Raw genomic sequence first — 19,822 nt, 5'->3', positions numbered from 1 at the left:
TAATAGTAGATACCAGACCACAATATGAACAGTAGACTGTGTTACATTGTAGTAATAGTAGATACCAGACCACAATATGAACAGTAGACTGTGTTACATTGTAGTAATAGTAGATACCAGACCACAATATGAACAGTAGACTGTGTTACATTGTAGTAATAGTAGATACCAGACCACAATATGAACAGTAGACTGTGTTACAATGTAGTAATAGTAGATACCAGACTAGAATATGAACAGTAGACTGTGTTACATTGTAGTAACAATAGATACCAGACCACAATATGAACAGTAGACTGTATTACTTTGTAGTAATAGTAGATACCAGACTAGAATATGAACAGTAGACTGTGTTACATTGTAGTAACAATAGATACCAGACCACAATATGAACAGTAGACTGTATTACATTGTAGTAATAGTAGATACCAGACTAGAATATGAACAGTAGACTGTGTTACATTGTAGTAATAGTAGATACCAGACCACAATATGAACAGTAGACTGTATTACATTGTAGTAATGGTAGATACCAGACTAGAATATGAACAGTAGACTGTGTTACATTGTAGTAACAATAGATACCAGACCACAATATGAACAGTAGACTGTGTTACAATGTAGTAATAGTAGATACCAGACCACAATATGAACAGTAGACTGTGTTACATTGTAGTAATAGTAGATACCAGACTAGAATATGAACAGTAGACTGTGTTACATTGTAGTAATAGTAGATACCAGACCACAATATGAACAGTAGACTGTGTTACATTGTAGTAATAGTAGATACCAGACTAGAATATGAACAGTAGACTGTGTTACATTGTAGTAATAGTAGATACCAGACTAGAATATGAAAAGTAGACTGTGTTACATTGTAGTAACAATAGATACCAGACCACAATATGAACAGTAGACTGTGTGACAATGTAGTAATAGTAGATACCAGACCACAATATGAACAGTAGACTGTGTTACATTGTAGTAATAGTAGATACCAGACCACAATATGAACAGTAGACTGTGTTACATTGTAGTAATAGTAGATACCAGACCACAATATGAACAGTAGACTGTATTACATTGTAGTAATAGTAGATACCAGACCACAATATGAACAGTAGACTGTGTTACATTGTAGTAATAGTAGATACCAGACTAGAATATGAACAGTAGACTGTGTTACATTGTAGTAACAATAGATAGCAGACCACAATATGAACAGTAGACTGTATTACATTGTAGTAATAGTAGATACCAGACCAAAATATGAACAGTAGACTGTGTTACATTGTAGTAATAGTAGATACCAGACTAGAATATGAACAGTAGACTGTGTTACATTGTAGTAACAATAGATACCAGACCACAATATGAACAGTAGACTGTGTTACATTGTAGTAATAGTAGATACCAGACTAGAATATGAACAGTAGACTGTGTTACATTGTAGTAATAGTAGATACCAGACTAGAATATGAACAGTAGACTGTGTTACATTGTAGTAATAGTAGATACCAGACAAGAATATGAACAGTAGACTGTGTTACATTGTAGTAATAGTAGATACCAGACCACAATATGAACAGTAGACTGTGTTACATTGTAGTAATAGTAGATACCAGACTAGAATATGAACAGTAGACTGTGTTACATTGTAGTAACAATAGATACCAGACCCCAATATAAACAGTAGACTGTGTTACATTGTAGTAATAGTAGATACCAGACTAGAATATGAACAGTAGACTGTGTTACATTGTAGTAATAGTAGATACCAGACCACAATATGAACAGTAGACTGTGTTACATTTAGTAATAGTAATACCAGACCACAATATGAACAGTAGACTGTGTTACATTGTAGTAATAGTAGACCACAATATGAACAGTAGACTGTGTTACATTGTAGTAATAGTAGATACCAGACCACAATATGAACAGTAGACTGTGTTACATTGTAGTAATATAGATACCAGACCACAATATGAACAGTAGACTGTGTTACATTGTAGTAATAGTAGATACCAGACTACAATATGAACAGTAGACTGTGTTACATTGTAGTAATAGTAATACCAGAACAGTAGACTGTGTTACATTGTAGTAATAGTAGATACCAGACCACAATATGAACAGTAGACTGTGTTACATTGTAGTAATAGTAGATACCAGACTAGAATATGAACAGTAGACTGTGTTACATTGTAGTAATAGTAGATACCAGACTAGAATATGAACAGTAGACTGTGTTACATTGTAGTAATAGTAGATACCAGACCACAATATGAACAGTAGACTGTGTTACATTGTAGTAATAGTAGATACCAGACCACAATATGAACAGTAGACTGTGTTACATTGTAGTAATAGTAGATACCAGACTAGAATACGAACAGTAGACTGTGTTACAATGTAGTAACAATAGATACCAGACCACAATATTAACAGTAGACTGTGTTACATTGTAGTAATAGTAGATACCAGACTAGAATATGAACAGTAGACTGTGTTACATTGTAGTAATAGTAGATACCAGACTAGAATATGAACAGTAGACTGTGTTACATTGTAGTAATAGTAGATACCAGACAAGAATATGAACAGTAGACTGTGTTACATTGTAGTAATAGTAGATACCAGACCACAATATGAACAGTAGACTGTGTTACATTGTAGTAATAGTAGATACCAGACTAGAATATGAACAGTAGACTGTGTTACATTGTAGTAACAATAGATACCAGACCCCAATATAAACAGTAGACTGTGTTACATTGTAGTAATAGTAGATACCAGACTAGAATATGAACAGTAGACTGTGTTACATTGTAGTAATAGTAGATACCAGACCACAATAGACCACAATATGAACAGTAGACTGTGTTACATTGTAGTAATAGTAGATACCAGACTAGAATATGAACAGTAGACTGTGTTGCATTGTAGTAATAGTAGATACCAGACTAGAATATGAACAGTAGACTGTGTTACATTGTAGTAATAGTAGATACCAGACCACAATATGAACAGTAGACTGTGTTACATTGTAGTAATAGTAGATACCAGACCACAATATGAACAGTAGACTGTGTTACATTGTAGTAATAGTAGATACCAGACTAGAATACGAACAGTAGACTGTGTTACATTGTAGTAATAGTAGATACCAGACCACAATATGAACAGTAGACTGTGTTACATTGTAGTAATAGTAGATACCAGACTAGAATACGAACAGTAGACTGTGTTACAATGTAGTAACAATAGATACCAGACCACAATATTAACAGTAGACTGTGTTACATTGTAGTAATAGTAGATACCAGACTAGAATATGAACAGTAGACTGTGTTACATTGTAGTAATAGTAGATACCAGACTAGAATATGAACAGTAGACTGTGTTACATTGTAGTAATAGTAGATACCAGACAAGAATATGAACAGTAGACTGTGTTACATTGTAGTAATAGTAGATACCAGACCACAATATGAACAGTAGACTGTGTTACATTGTAGTAATAGTAGATACCAGACTAGAATATGAACAGTAGACTGTGTTACATTGTAGTAACAATAGATACCAGACCCCAATATAAACAGTAGACTGTGTTACATTGTAGTAATAGTAGATACCAGACTAGAATATGAACAGTAGACTGTGTTACATTGTAGTAATAGTAGATACCAGACCACAATATGAACAGTAGACTGTGTTACATTGTAGTAATAGTAGATACCAGACTAGAATATGAACAGTAGACTGTGTTACATTGTAGTAATAGTAGATACCAGACTAGAATATGAACAGTAGACTGTGTTACATTGTAGTAATAGTAGATACCAGACCACAATATGAACAGTAGACTGTGTTACATTGTAGTAATAGTAGATACCAGACCAGAATATGAACAGTAGACTGTGTTACATTGTAGTAATAGTAGATACCAGACTAGAATATGAACAGTAGACTGTGTTACAATGTAGTAACATATAGATACCAGACCACAATATTAACAGTAGACTGTGTTACATTGTAGTAATAGTAGATACCAGACTAGAATATGAACAGTAGACTGTGTTACATTGTAGTAATAGTAGATACCAGACTAGAATATGAACAGTAGACTGTGTTACATTGTAGTAATAGTAGATACCAGACAAGAATATGAACAGTAGACTGTGTTACATTGTAGTAATAGTAGATACCAGACCACAATATGAACAGTAGACTGTGTTACATTGTAGTAATAGTAGATACCAGACTAGAATATGAACAGTAGACTGTGTTACATTGTAGTAACAATAGATACCAGACCCCAATATAAACAGTAGACTGTGTTACATTGTAGTAATAGTAGATACCAGACTAGAATATGAACAGTAGACTGTGTTACATTGTAGTAATAGTAGATACCAGACCACAATATGAACAGTAGACTGTGTTACATTGTAGTAATAGTAGATACCAGACCACAATATGAACAGTAGACTGTGTTACATTGTAGTAATAGTAGATACCAGACTAGAATATGAACAGTAGACTGTGTTACATTGTAGTAACAATAGATACCAGACCACAATATGAACAGTAGACTGTGTTACATTGTAGTAATAGTAGATACCAGACTAGAATATGAACAGTAGACTGTGTTACATTGTAGTAATAGTAGATACCAGACCACAATATGAACAGTAGACTGTGTTACATTGTAGTAATAGTAGATACCAGACTAGAATATGAACAGTAGACTGTGTTACATTGTAGTAATAGTAGATACCAGACTAGAATACGAACAGTAGACTGTGTTACAATGTAGTAATAGTAGATACCAGACTAGAATATGACAGTAGACTGTGTTACATTGTAGTAATAGTAGACAGTAGACTGTGTTACATTGTAGTAATAGTAGATACCAGACCACAATATGAACAGTAGACTGTATTACATTGTAGTAATAGTAGATACCAGACTAGAATATGAACAGTAGACTGTGTTACATTGTAGTAATAGTAGATACCAGACCACAATATGAACAGTAGACTGTGTTACATTGTAGTAATAGTAGATACCAGACCACAATATGAACAGTAGACTGTGTTACATTGTAGTAATAGTAGATACCAGACCACAATATGAACAGTAGACTGTGTTACATTGTAGTAATAGTAGATACCAGACTAGAATATGAACAGTAGACTGTGTTACATTGTAGTAACAATAGATACCAGACCACAATATGAACAGTAGACTGTGTTACATTGTAGTAATAGTAGATACCAGACTAGAATATGAACAGTAGACTGTGTTACAATGTAGTAATAGTAGATACCAGACGACAATATGAACAGTAGACTGTGTTACAATGTAGTAATAGTAGATACCAGACTAGAATATGAACAGTAGACTGTGTTACATTGTAGTAATAGTAGATACCAGACTAGAATATGAACAGTAGACTGTGTTACATTGTAGTAATAGTTGACACCAGACTAGAATATTAAATAGACGAGTGAAGTCAGGGTGTTCACTCACGTTCTCTCCCTTCTTGCCAACGGCTCCATGTGGGCCCTTGATACCTCGGCCACCCTGTAGAAAAGATTATTATCATAATCTTCATCAACATCATGATTAATATCATCATCCTCATCCGTGTGAGTAAGTTAGACACTGATGAAAAACTGGATAACTGGCAGATAAAACACTCACCAAATCTCCTTTCTTCCCAGCCTCTCCAGGTGGTCCCTGGGGTCCCTCCTCACCCTACCGGGGAGAGACAAACACTTCTGATCAGATTTATCACTTAAACCCATCAACTCACAATTGGAAATACCAGTTTCCAAGACCTAGATACTTACTGGTGGTCCAGGTTGGCCAACTGGTCCGTTGATGCCCTTGTAACCACGAGGTCCCTGCGAGATACAGGAAATGATCATGAGTGCTCATTGGTATTTCAGGAAGTAGATTAATGGTCATGCATAGTAATGAATGGCTTGTATGTTTCGACTCTCATTTATATTTATGCGTCTCCTTCAGTATCTATGTACATGCTAATGAGCACTAACATGCTAACCACTGTGATAAAAGGATGATTATCAGGTAGCGATTAATACTTTTGACAAATATGAGATACACAAACAGCCAGCCATTATGCTTGGCACCTCGCTAGGCCTGGGCGCAAACTTGGCTAACACAGCTAATGCTAAGATGGACAGCTCTCCTGGATCATTAACTATAGATGGAGGACCAGTGGCCCCAGACAACACCCGGAGAGAGAGAAAGAAGGGGGAGGGGAAAAAGACAGGGAGAGAGAGAGAGAGTTTGGGATTCTCTCCATATGAGGTGGAGGAGTGCAAAGTGTGGTGGATGGAGGAGTGAGGAGAGAGATGTGTTGTAACTTACCACCTCTCCCTTGGGGCCCATCATTCCAGGGTAACCCCTCAATCCCATAGGACCCTGACATGGAGAGAAAGAGAGTTGAAATAAAGGACAAAGTGGCATCATATCTGTATTTCATTCTCACAACGTCTGGGCTCTGACCATATTGCTGTACTATAATGTTTTCATAACATTGTGTATCTATACATCGCAGTGCTAGCTGTGCCACTAGAGATTCTGGGTTAGAGTCCAGGCTTTGTCAAAGTCATTCGTGACCGTGAGACCCATGGGGCGGCGCACAATTGGCCCAGCGTCGTCCGGGTTATGGGAGGGTTTGGCCGGCAGGGATGTCCTTGTCCCATCGTGTACTAGCGACTCCTGTGGCGGGCCGGGCACAGTGCACGCTGACATGGTCACCAGGTTTACAGTGTTTCCTCTGACACATTGGTGCAGCTGGCTTCCGGGTTAAGTAGGCATTGTGTCAAGAAGGAGTGCGGCTTGGTTAGGTTGTGTTTCGGAGGACACATGGCTCTCGACCTTCACCTCTCCTGAGTCCGTACGGGAGTTGCACCGATGAGACAAGACTGTAACTACTAATTGTATACCACAAAATTGTGGAGAAAAAGGGGTAAAAAAAATCAAATAAAACAAAATAAACATTGTGTATCTAAGTTCAGTCATAGGTAGATGAAGGTCATTACCGGGGGTCCTGGGATTCCCTGTTCCCCAGAGACGCCGACCTCTCCCTTCGTACCCTGAGAGAGAGAGAGAGAGAGAGAGAGAGAGAGAGAGAGAGAGAGAGAGAGAGAGAGAGAGAGAGAGAGAGAGGAAGGAAGGAAGGAAGGAAGGAAGGAAGGAAGGAAGGAGGGAGGGAGGGAGGGAGGGAGGGAGGGAGGGAGGGAGGGAGAAGGAAGGAAGGAAGGAAGGAAGGAAGGAAGGAAGGAAGGAAGGAAGGAAGGAAGGAAGGAAGGAAGGAAGGAAGGAAGGAAGGAAGGAAGGAAGGAAGGAAGGAAGGAAGGAAGGAAGGAAGGAAGGAAGGAAAAGGATGATTAGTCCATGGTGATTATCACTTTTGTCCTATGAGCTCAACAAAAAACAGTCAGCCATTATGCTTGGCATGTAGACAGGCCTGGGCTCTAACTGTTAACAAGGCTTATGTTAACGCTAAGATGGATGGTTCTCCTGCATCTCTAACTACAGAGGGTGGAACAGAGGCCCCAGACAACACCTTCTCATTAGAGAGAGAGAGAGAGAGAGAGAGAGAGAGAGACTATTAATTAGTTAAGTTAGAGTTAAGATCCTCATATCAGCAGGGAGAAGGAGAGCGATAGAAATGAAAAGTGTGACAATAACATCTCAGAGTGTTTCATGTATGTAATGGTGCCAGCTGATTATCTCTACCACATAACTCCTTAGTAAATAGAAGCTAACTGAAACCGGACAGCAGAATGAAGTGTTCTCTGTGTGTGTTCATGTTAGTGCCTCTGACTCAGTCACTGAGCAGTGATCAGCAGTGCAGTGCCAGACTGAGACAGACAGAGTGCAGATCAGGTGCTAAACCTTCCTACTCTGGAGGAGTGTCTCAGGTCCCACTGGGGGCTCATTAGCTCTGCTTAAAGCACCAGGCTGAGTAGGCCGCTCTAACTCCTACTCTCTTATCCACTCCACATGTACCTGGCTCTCAACCATCCCTTTCATCTGAGCTCACTGCGTGCTGCCTGGCTGCCCGGGCCAGGCCTGACTAATCTCACCCAGATTAGTGCCAGTCATGTGCCTCAGGGGGCTTCATTAGCGCTAAACCTGCTTTTTCTACTGGTGTGTGTGTGTGTGTGTGTGTGTGTGTGTGTGTGTGTGTGTGTGTGTGTGTGTGTGTGTGTGTGTGTGTGTGTGTGTGTGTGTGTGTGTGTGTGTGTTTCAGATAGATCCAAGACCATGCATCTGTAACCTATTAAACTTTGTTGTGGACGCGCTTGCAGGTGTCAATGATTAGCCAGAGACCCACAAAACACAGAAAGGCTGGGATGTCAATAAACAGATAAACAATAAATAAACAATAAATAAGACTCACCAGTTTCCCAATGCTACCAGGCTCTCCCAGCACACCAGCACGACCTTTGTGTCCCTAAAAGAGAATATTAAGTTAGTTTACTGTTATAACATACTTTTCACAGTAATAGATGCCCATGCATACCCCACAAGACATGCCAAATCCAGAACAGACTATGGGAGGCGCACAGTACTACATAGAGCCATGACTACATGGAACTCTATTCCGCATCAGGTAACTGATGCAAGCAGTAGCATCAGACTTTACAACAGATAAAAATACACCTTATGTAACAGTGGGGACTGTGAAAAGACACACACAAAGGTACAGACACACACAAAAGCTAGCACACGCACTTTACACACACATACCGTGTAATATTGTTGTATGGTGATATTACATTTTGTATTGTAGATATGTAGTGGTGTAATAATGTTACATTATGGACTGTTTTATCTTTTGTTTTAATGTAATGTTTGGACCCCAAGAAGAGTAGCTGCTGCCTTGGCAACAGCTAATGGGGATCCCTAATAAATACAAATAGATGTTTAAATCAATGAACTAATTATTCAGCCAATAAATGACAGCAGCACTGACAGGAATACTGTAAACAGAATACAGAATATCCTTATTTTGATTTTTGAATATCTTTATTTTGATTTTTTCCCCCCGATGATGACTCACTTACCTTGACCCCCTGCAGTCCCTGGGGACCCTTAGGCCCTGCTGGGCAGTTGATTGGACACTGTAGAGAGAAAGAGAAAGAGAGAGAGAGAGAGAGAGAGAGAGAGAGAGAGAGAGAGAGAGAGAGAGGGAGAGAGAGAGAGAGACAGAGAGAGAGTGTGAGAGAGAGAGGGAGAGAGAGAGTGAGAGAGAGAGAGAGAGAGAGAGAGAAATAGGTGGTTGAGAGAGAAAGGGAGGACGGAAGGTACCCCAAAGGGTTCTACCTGGAACCCAAAATGTTTTTTTTCTAAGAGTCTATGGGGGGGAGGAAGAGTGAGGAGAACACCAAAGTCACAAGTCTAAGTATAATTGAATCTCCTCCTCGGCCGAAAGTGAACAAAGCAACACTACAGTATGAGGGACATGGATGAAGAGAGGGGGTGGGAGGGTGCGGGGGGTGCATGGATGAAGGGAGTGAGAGGGGATTGAGGGAGGCTGTGAATCATCTTTCGGTGTCAGATGAAAGGAGAGAGAGGGAGAGAAAGAGAGATAGATGGTTGGAGAGAGAGATAGTTCATGAGAGAAAGAGTGTGAATCTTCTGTGACAGGACCCTTCTCTAATGAGAGCGAGGGAGGAGGAGAAAAAAGGAGAGAGGAATTGATGAGGACTCTAGAGGACTCGAGTTCCTCCTGTCTCTAGAGCTGACACTGCCACACAATCCCCTCCCCTATAACCAGCTCCCCTATAACCAGCTCCCCTATGTTGGGCACTCAGTATAGGACTTGGCTTAGGACTTGTACTTTTTCTGTAGGGTTTAGTGCCACCAAACCAGAAAGCTCTCTGTCTATATACTGTATCAGAGGCAACACCATGACTAGATTGCCAGGAACTTGCCAGTTTAGTAGAACAGGTACAGTGGAGTAGAACAGGTACAGTGGGGTAGAACAGGTACAGTGGAGTAGAACAGGTACAGTGGAGTAGAACAGATACAGTGGGGTAGAACAGATACAGTAGGGTAGAACAGATACAGTGGAATAGAACAGATACAGTGGGGTAGAACAGATACAGTGGGGTAGAACAGATACAGTGGGGTAGAACAGGTACAGTGGGGTAGAACAGATACAGTGGGGTAGAACAGATACAGTAGGGTAGAACAGATACAGTGGAATAGAACAGATACAGTGGGGTAGAACAGATACAGTGGGGTAGTACAGATACAGGGGTAGAACAGGTACAGTGGGGTAGAACAGATACAGTGGGGTAGAACAGATGCAGTAGGGTAGAACAGATACAGTGGGGTAGAACAGATACAGTGGGGTAGAACAGATACAGTGGGGTAGAACAGATACAGTGGAATAGAACAGATACAGTGGGGTAGAACAGATACAGTGGGGTAGAACAGATACAGTGGGGTAGAACAGATACAGTGGAATAGAACAGATACAGTAGGGTAGAACAGATACAGTGGGGTAGAACAGATACAGTGGGGTAGAACAGATAGAGTAGGGTAGAACATATACAGTGGGGTAGAACATATACAGTGGGGTAGAACAGATACAGTGGGGTAGAACAGTTACATTGGGGTAGAACAGGTACAGTGGGGTAGAACAGATACAGTGGGGTAGAACAGATACAGTGGAATAGAACAGATACAGCGGGTAGAACAGATACAGTGGGGTAGAACAGATACAGTAGGGTAGAACAGATACAGTGGAATAGAACAGATACAGTGGGGTAGAACAGATACAGTGGGGTAGAACAGATACAGGGGTAGAACAGGTACAGTGGGGTAGAACAGATACAGTGGGGTAGAACAGATGCAGTAGGGTAGAACAGATACAGTGGGGTAGAACAGATACAGTGGGGTAGAACAGATACAGTGGGGTAGAACAGATACAGTGGAATAGAACAGATACAGTGGAATAGAACAGATACAGTAGGGTAGAACAGATACAGTGGGGTAGAACAGATACAGTGGGGTAGAACAGATAGAGTAGGGTAGAACATATACAGTGGGGTAGAACATATACAGTGGGGTAGAACAGATACAGTGGGGTAGAAGTTACATTGGGGTAGAACAGGTACAGTGGGGTAGAACAGATACAGTGGGGTAGAACAGATACATTGGGGTAGAACAGGTACAGTGGGGTAGAACAGATACAGTGGGGTAGAACAGATACAGTGGAATAGAACAGATACAGTAGGGTAGAACAGATACAGTGGGGTAGAACAGATACAGTGGGGTAGAACAGATACAGTGGGGTAGAACAGATACAGTGGAATAGAACAGATACAGTGGGGTAGAACAGATACAGTGGGGTAGAACAGATACAGTGGGGTAGAACAAATACAGTGGGGTAGAACAGATACAGTGGGGTAGAACAGTTACATTGGGGTAGAACAGATACAGTGGGGTAGAACAGATACAGTGGGGTAGAACAGATACAGTGGGGTAGAACGGGTACAGTGGAATAGAACAGATACAGTGGAATAGAACGGATACAGAGGGATAGAACAGATACAGTGGAATAGAACAGATACAGTGGGGTAGAACAGATACAGTGGAATAGAACAGATACAGAGGGATAGAACAGATACAGAGGGATAGAACAGATACAGAGGGATAGAACAGATACAGAGGGATCTTACCTGGAAGTCTGCGCTGCCCTCCTCTCCTCCCAAGAACTTCCCTGGAGGTCCCTAGAGAAAGAGAGAGTGATAACAATATATGTTTGAATAGAGAAATATGCAAAGAAGACAGAAGACAGATGAAGTGAGAGAGAGAGAGAGAGAGAGAGAGAGAGAGAGAGAGAGAGAGAACGAGAGCAAGAGAGAGCGAGAGAGAGAAAGAGAAAGAGAAAGGGAAAGAGAAAGAAGAAGACTAAGGAGATCATTGTTTAAGACAGTGCTGAGGCAGCTGTTCTGACTGTGCGTGTCCTGAGTTTCAGTACAACATGCCCCCCCTCAGCTGAGGTATGCAGGAAGCAGTGAGATGAGACAGGGGAGTCAGATCTAATGGGACTTTATTTACTCTGCAACACCGGTAAACCAAGACAAATAGACTCCCCATGGCTGGGAGCATCACTCTCTGTGAGGCTGCTCCACACCTGAAATCACTCACTGTGTACATTGTAGAAGAACTGGGGAGCTAAGAGACACACACAGCTCTGTGTACAATTATGCTTCATTGAGCTGCTCTGGGGAGCGTACTGGTACACTAACTGGTGACAATGTACTGGTCATCTGGACTGGGATTACGGGGTTATCTCTGGAACAATGGTTTCTTGCTTGTAACGAAACGTTTTTCTTTTGCGTTAAGTTATTGGTTTCTTACAAGTTTTATTTATGACTTATTACAACCCACAACATCTTACTGGTTTCCTACAGGTTTTATTTATGACTTATTACAACCCACAACATCTTACTGGTTTCCTACAGGTTTTATTTGTGAATTTTTACAACCCACAACATCTTACTGGTTTCCTACAGGTTTTATTTATGACTTATTACAACCCACAACATCTTACTGGTTTCCTACAGGTTTTATTTATGACTTATTACAACCCACAACATCTTACTGGTTTCCTACAGGTTTTATTTGTGAATTTTTACAACCCACAACATCTTACTGGTTTCCTACAGGTTTTATTTATGACTTATTACAGCCCACAACATCTTACTGGTTTCCTACAGGTTTTCAGTTACTGGTTATTATTACTAGGTTGGTACTACATGTACCACATGTTTATTTACTGGTTTCTTGCTGGTTCTAGGTGTAAACTTACTGGTTTTCCTGGGGGTCCTGGAATTCCTGGAGGTCCAGGTGCTCCCAATATGCCCTGAGAGAAGAGGATGGTGGGAATGAAATGATGAAGAGTCGCTAACAGATTCTGTAACATATGCTATCTGACATTTTATTTTTGTTTTACCTTTATTTAACCAGGCAAGTCAGTTAAGAACAAATTCTTATTTTCAATGACAGCCTAGAAACAGTGGGTTAACTGCCTGTTCGGGGGCAGAACGACAGATTTGTACCTTGTCAGCTCGGGGGTTTGAACTTGCAACCTTCCGGTTACTAGTCCAACGCTCTAACCACTAGGCTACCCTGCCGCCCCCATAAGACAACAATGGTAAGGGTCTTACCTGAGATCCAGTCTGTCCAATTTTACCGGGGAGGCCGATTGGGCCCGGAGCTCCCTAAAGACAAAGAGGAATTGAAAAAGAAGGGGATCTTCATCCATCTGGCAGAAGAGGATACACTGCCAATGTAATTCAGTTCAGAATGTAATATGTAGTGTCTGACTAGTTCCTGAAGAGGATACACTGCCAATGTAATTCAGTTCAGATTGTAATATGTAGTGTCTGACTAGTTCTTTTTTTTGGAGGAAGTCTTTAATTATAGGGATATAATTAACAAATAGCTACTTACAGCGAGCCCAGGCAGTCCGGGTCCCTACAGAGAGAGAGAGAGAGAGAGGAAATGGGAAAGGGGAATAAGAGATTAGTTAAGTCTGTGATTAGATTAGTTAAGTCTTTGTAATCATATAATCACAAACAAATGTGCATAATAACTCATGTATGATTTGTTTCAACAATGATCTTATTTTAATTTAATTAAGAGCAGATGTGTCTACAGAGACAGAACACTAGACAGACAGTGTTCATCAATCTAACCCAAACGTAGAGAAAGCAATCAATGTGTGTTCAATGTTTAATGTGTCAAAATAAGTAATGGAATTCATTGAATTCAATGCTTCATATAACTAACTCCACTCTGTCAATACAGTACAGTCTTTCTAGGTGTCTGTCAAATATAGCTACACAGCACCATCTAGTGTGCTTTACTGTAACTACATGTAGTCTTACTCAACCTGCCTTAATTAACCACAGATCTAGGATCAGATTACCTTGACTCCAAAACAGCGGGATGAACAAATATCTGACCCTGTATCAGAGGTATTGGACCCAGTGTACACAGCTGTAGGACGAGACTAGTTATAGTAAATCAGTCAGCTGCTAAAAGCTGTTCTGCAAGTGTTATGTAACCCCTCTGACTAGGGTCTCCCCCATACCTCTGTAATCCTAGTTAAGTCATGTGTTCGGGTAAAACTCTGGGCCCTACTGATGACGGAGGGTTAGTTCCAGTGGATTTGTAGTGTTCAGGCTATATGTAGTCTGTACTGAACAGTGTTCAGGTTCTGTTGAGTCCGTTAGTACTTACAGTGGGTCCAGGTTCACCACCAGGCCCAGGCTGGCCCTGTAGAAAACAACAATAAACAACAACAACAACAACATGAGGGTTTATTCTCTCATAGTTTGCATCCACTGTAGACTCCCACCATGGTCCTTACCTTTGGTCCAGGGTTCCCGACTGGACCCCGATCTCCCTTTGCTCCAATCAAACCCTGGAGACGCAGAGAGATAGAGCGATGTGTTCAGTGAGTAACATCGGTTTGGATCACCAATAGAGTGTTACTTTAGTTCTGGACTTCAATAATGAGGTTGTCGTAAATATAAGATTGGTTTGTATTCATTATGTGCTCTAATAACACAGCACTGTAAGGTGACTTCTGTCTCTTCTTCTAGCTAAACTTTTATTGAACAGCCTGCTACTTTTTCAGGACTCACTCCACAGTTTACAAACAAGTGTCGGGGCAGCACTTTCAAATGAAGGTGACAGATTGCACCTTTAGTGCCTGCCAGAGCCTGGGGATTGTGACATACATGTGACCTGAATTCCCATTACAGCACTGAGACTATCAGTAGTCTGATTGGATTTGACACTTCCAGGTAATCGGCAGGAAAACTAGGATTGAGATTCCGGGCCGGATTACAGGGTAAATCCCTGTGGAATGTTTCTCAGCATGTGACTGTGAGACCAGCAGAGTGTGTTTCCGTTGCCTTATTTAGAAAGAAGCAGTTTCCTGAAAACAGCCACCTTCATAACAACATGAAACTCAGTCTATCTAGCTAGGTTACAGTACATCCATGCATCAGGACTTACATCAATGCTGCTCCCTCCTACAGGTTTACACAAACACACAGACACTGTCTCTATTTTCCTCTTTCTCATGCTCTTTCTCTCTCTCTCTTTCTCCTGCACAAAATCATCTCTTTATCTCTCTCTTTCTCTCTCTCCCTCTCTTTTCCCTCGCAAATTCATCAATTTTCTCTCTCTCTCTCTCTCTCTCTCTCTCTCTCTCTCTCTCTCTCTCTCTTCTTCACATTTTCTTTGTCTTGCTGTCAGTCTCTTACAGACACACTTAGCAGCTGATTGACAGGAGACTTACGTCAATGCCATTCTCTCCTGGAACTCCACCTGGACCAGGTTCACCTGGCTCCCCCTTCAAGCCCTGAGAACAGAGACACAGCCATAGTCAGGTATACAAACACACACATCAGAGATATTGTCAGTGTAAAGTGCACACACTCACACAAACACTATTGAACATGCACACAAACGCACACACACACAAAGAAACACCCTTGAATATGCATGCACACACACACACACACACACACACACACACACACACACACACACACACACACACACACACACACACACACACACACACACACACACACACACACACACACACACACACACACACACACATATGCATATACAGTAACTTACTGTTGGGCCAGGAGGACCAGGAGGTCCTTTCTCCCCCTGTGAAGAGAGAGAGGAACAAGAAAGAAAGACATGATATTAACAATTGGTATTGCATGTTCACTACTTTCTGAGATTGATGACATGGAAGTCAGTTTATGTAGATTACGAAGTCCTTGACATAGAGTTCCTTGATGACAGCCCCTTGTTGATCTGGAAGGATTGGTGGAACCTCACCTGACCCAAACAGAAGACTATGGCTATATCTCAATACCCAACAGTGACTTCCTTACCTTATCTCCTTTCCTCAATCTGAACAGACTTTTCCTGTAAGTTCTGGACAAGTGAAAGTTAATTCCTGGTAGGCTCCCTAGTAACACTTTTATATTACTCATTACTCCCACATTTATCAACTATTTACTAATCATAAGTAAAGTATTTTTGCAGTCCCTAATCTAAAGTGTTATTTAACCATAACCCTAGCCCTAACCTTTACATAACCCTAACCCTAACCTTTACATAAGCCTAACCTAACCCTAAATGGTGTGCAATTGTTTTGTAAATGCCTTGTAAATGGTTTATAATGGACCGTTAAAATAAAGTGTAACCCGCCCTCAATATTGCTTTCAATTAGCCAGTGTTTCAGATCAGGAATAAGAAAGATCAGATAAGAAGAGGAAGCCACTTTAGACCACTGAGATGCATAGTATCTAGTAGTGACATCAACCTATTGCGTATACACCTATTCAGTTCCATACAGATCTGCAAGGGTCATTTTGTCACAGGTGGAGATGAGGGGGAAAACTTTTTTTTTAAAAGATCCAGCCATGATTGACAGCTCATGTTTGCTCCGCCCTCAATGTGGAGTGAGGGAACTTTCCAATCATGATAGAACTGGATAGGTATATATGGCAGAAACTAGTTGGAGCTATTGCTGACACCTACCCTAGTCCACTCAGGTCTGCAAAGGAGAGTGAACAAGGGCAGATGGGATGGAACAACCTTTTTGGAATGAAATGCAGCCGGCATCTACAGTTGGCCGGAATTGTGTTTCACAGCACTCTTATTACAGCCCACCCTTTGGTGACATCACATACCATAGCAGATAAATATCTGACCCCGGAGCCCTCAAAAGCTATTCCAAGTTCCAGCCCACAAGAGAGGATCCATGTTCACATCAAACATCAACCTGCCAGTCCATAGCCTTCCATTAGTTAGATAGGGAATGTCCAACTGACTGAGGGATGATCCTAAAGCATGGACATAATCCTAAAGCATTATATTTAACAGTGGATCTACCTGGCTTTGGGGATGAAACGGCTCTTCAACTAATTGCATTGGATTAAAGCATGCCTAACTTGTAACATCACAATCGTTTTGGATCATACAGGCCTCACCATTAGTTACTTCCTTTGTCCACTCATGGTGTAATTCTGTATTCTCAACATGTTTTCAGAACATGGTTTTGTTTAGACTGAGAATACCTCAAAGGTATCACATCACTGCGATATGATCCCAAACCTTTCCCTCGGGACGGAGGTAAAGCCCCCAACTCAAAGACCTCTCTCACTGTGGAAAACAGAGCTCTTTTGTTCGGCTGTGTTTTCATTCCGTCCGCCCTCTGGTGGTGTAACCGCTGTACTACCTCAGAGCGCTCTATTGGGTACAATGCCCGTCTTTGTGACAACCTGTTGGCTCAGGGCGAAGCGGAGGTAATACTCACATCAATGCCGTCGGACCCGGGGGTGCCAGAGGGCCCAGGCAGGCCGGGATTGCCCTGAGGTCCTGGAGGACCGCTCTGGAAAAAATGAAAACAAAATGGAGCGTTTAGAAGTGTGCAGAGGTTTTGTAGATAATTACCTGGCCTTAGAATGTATCACTTTTTGGTATTCGTCCAATTGGATACATATTATTTTCATACTATAAAGAACATGTGAGATAACTGTAATGCAGTAAAACATTTCACACGTTTTGGGATTGTGTGTGTCATTTTATTGTAGGCCTTTTGATAATGAAGACATGACTAGTTTTGATAATGGAGACATGACTAGTTTTGATAATGGAGATATGACTAGTTTTGAACCAGGTGCTTTTTTTGAACCAATGTTTGGATAGTCCTAATTGATAAATGAGGCACAGCAACGTCACATGTGACAATCACACATGATCAAGTGGAAATTAATAGCTACAATTAAATGTTATATTTCATGTGAATACAATCCTAGAAACAAGACAAACGCACCATAAACTTGAAGTGAATGAATCACCTAGAAACATCACCCATCACATTTTGATAAAGCATGTAAGGCCAATACAAATCCCATACCACTGGTAGCCTACACTCTTCGAAGGTTCCAGGTAGAACACCTTTTAGTTTCGAAGTAGAACCCTTTCCACAGAGGTTCGACAAAGGAACCCAAAAGCGTTCTACTTGGAACTTAAAAGAGTTCTAGCTGGAGCCAAAAATGGTTCTCCCATGGGGACAGCCGAAGAACCCTTTTGGAACCCTTTTTTCTAAGACTGTATTTGGAACAATGTAAGAAATGTAGTAAAATTATCCAGAGCTCATGAAAAGAAATATGACTGATGAATGAGGGGTTTTTTTTTATATAGAAATATAAAAAATCTCACATCCTGTAAGAAGTATATTGCTTCCAAAATGGGTGTAAAACAAACATATTTGTCACCAAGTAATCTAAGGTAGTAGGTAGGAGGAGGAAAGATGTTTACCAAAGCACTCCCCCCATCCCATCCCCTTCCTTTGGAAATGCAGTTCCTTTCAATCCGTCTTATCCAGTCACAACACAGAATCCTCATACTGTGTGGAGATGTATTCCAGAATTCTGCCAATCATTTAGAAATAAGGTTGGGAATTCAATACAATGGTCCTGTTTGTTCAGACAGATCCACTGGTAACTTTCTGTTGGATAGCATGTAGGTGTGATTTGGTGGAGGGCATCTTCAGGTCGGTCATTCTCTGTGTGTCTCTGTGTCTGTGTGCGCGTGTGTGTGTGTGTGTGTGTGTGTGTGTGTGTGTGTGTGTGTGTGTGTGTGTGTGTGTGTGTGTGTGTGTGTGTGTGTGTGTGTGTGTGTGTGTGTGTGTGTGTGTGTGTGTCCAGCCGAATTCCAGTGTAAGTGCCGCTCTCCCTTGATGACTCATTTGAAATGGTTTTGTCTCCCCTCCAACTGCTCTTCAGGAATAAAGGAGGCATTCCAATTCTTCATCTGTATTCAGGTAGAAACGTCATCCACATAGTCCATGGCAGAAAGATACACTATGTATGTATGTACAATGCCACATCACACAACACACACAAATACACACTACACAACTGATCTTCATGCAGCTCTAGACTCATCATTACAACAATGTTATGACTATGACGATACACTCAAGCCCTGAAACAAGATTCAAGTCATTCACTTTTCTGAAACAACCCAATTCCAAAATGTATTTTTCCCAACCACAACTAGCCAGTGTGACAACAAAACCATATCAAGCACAGTAGTCCCCATCTACCTTCACCACTAGTCCCTCTCTCCAAGGGGACTTCTATCCCACCATACCCCAGCCAGAAGCAACCCAGCCTGGGTACACCCCTAACCTCCTCCCCTGTCCACTCCACTCACCACTTGGGCCAGAGCCAGGCACAGAGTCTGCAGGGCGACCCAGCTCTTCAACACAGCCGAGAGTCCAGTCATGATCCCTCTCTCCTCTCCCTCTCTCTCTCCTCAGCACTAAATCCTCTCTTCTCTTGCTTTCTCCCGCTCTCCCCTGTCTTCTCCTTCCAGCCGGGACAGAAACGTTAGGGAATCCAAATGGGGATGGGGGCTATGTGCGCAGCCCCGAAGATTCCACCCAGTAAAAGTGGTGTAGAGGAATGGTTGGATGGAGGGAGAGATGGAATGAGAGAGAGGTGTAAAGCAGCCCTACAGCCTGCCCCAGTGAACACAGGAGCTCCTGAAAGCCCCTCACACACACATACATGGAGACACAAACACACACACACCAAGACACACACACACACACTGAGAAACACTTGTACACACCTCTGCCTCATGAATAATGTATCCCCATAGACAGGTTCCCACAATCTCATTGGACAAACAA

At 41.3% G+C, this 19,822-nt stretch overlaps 1 protein-coding gene across 1 annotated transcript in view; it reads right to left on the bottom strand.

Annotated features, from left to right (window-relative positions):
* Positions 1-19,693, bottom strand: part of LOC135551892 (collagen alpha-2(IX) chain-like) — a 27,434-nt gene extending 7,741 nt beyond the window's left edge. Inside the window, exons 1-17 of the mRNA XM_064983167.1 lie at positions 19,342-19,693; positions 17,435-17,509; positions 15,736-15,771; positions 15,386-15,448; positions 14,447-14,500; positions 14,317-14,352; positions 13,525-13,548; positions 13,239-13,292; positions 12,881-12,934; positions 11,745-11,795; positions 9,120-9,176; positions 8,453-8,506; positions 7,086-7,139; positions 6,409-6,462; positions 5,865-5,918; positions 5,716-5,769; positions 5,542-5,595 (exon numbers count right to left, since the gene is read on the bottom strand). Coding sequence (XP_064839239.1) covers positions 5,542-5,595; positions 5,716-5,769; positions 5,865-5,918; positions 6,409-6,462; positions 7,086-7,139; positions 8,453-8,506; positions 9,120-9,176; positions 11,745-11,795; positions 12,881-12,934; positions 13,239-13,292; positions 13,525-13,548; positions 14,317-14,352; positions 14,447-14,500; positions 15,386-15,448; positions 15,736-15,771; positions 17,435-17,509; positions 19,342-19,413 — 900 coding nt within the window. The 5' untranslated portion in view covers positions 19,414-19,693. The remainder of the gene's footprint in view (positions 1-5,541; positions 5,596-5,715; positions 5,770-5,864; positions 5,919-6,408; positions 6,463-7,085; positions 7,140-8,452; positions 8,507-9,119; positions 9,177-11,744; positions 11,796-12,880; positions 12,935-13,238; positions 13,293-13,524; positions 13,549-14,316; positions 14,353-14,446; positions 14,501-15,385; positions 15,449-15,735; positions 15,772-17,434; positions 17,510-19,341) is intronic.
* Positions 19,694-19,822: the final 129 nt, after the last annotated feature.

The sequence above is a fragment of the Oncorhynchus masou genome, chromosome 13 (genome assembly GCF_036934945.1).
Source record: "Oncorhynchus masou masou isolate Uvic2021 chromosome 13, UVic_Omas_1.1, whole genome shotgun sequence".
Taxonomy (NCBI): Eukaryota; Metazoa; Chordata; class Actinopteri; order Salmoniformes; family Salmonidae; genus Oncorhynchus; species Oncorhynchus masou.
Note: the sequence above shows the minus strand (reverse complement) of the source record. Positions and strands in the feature narration are given on the sequence as shown.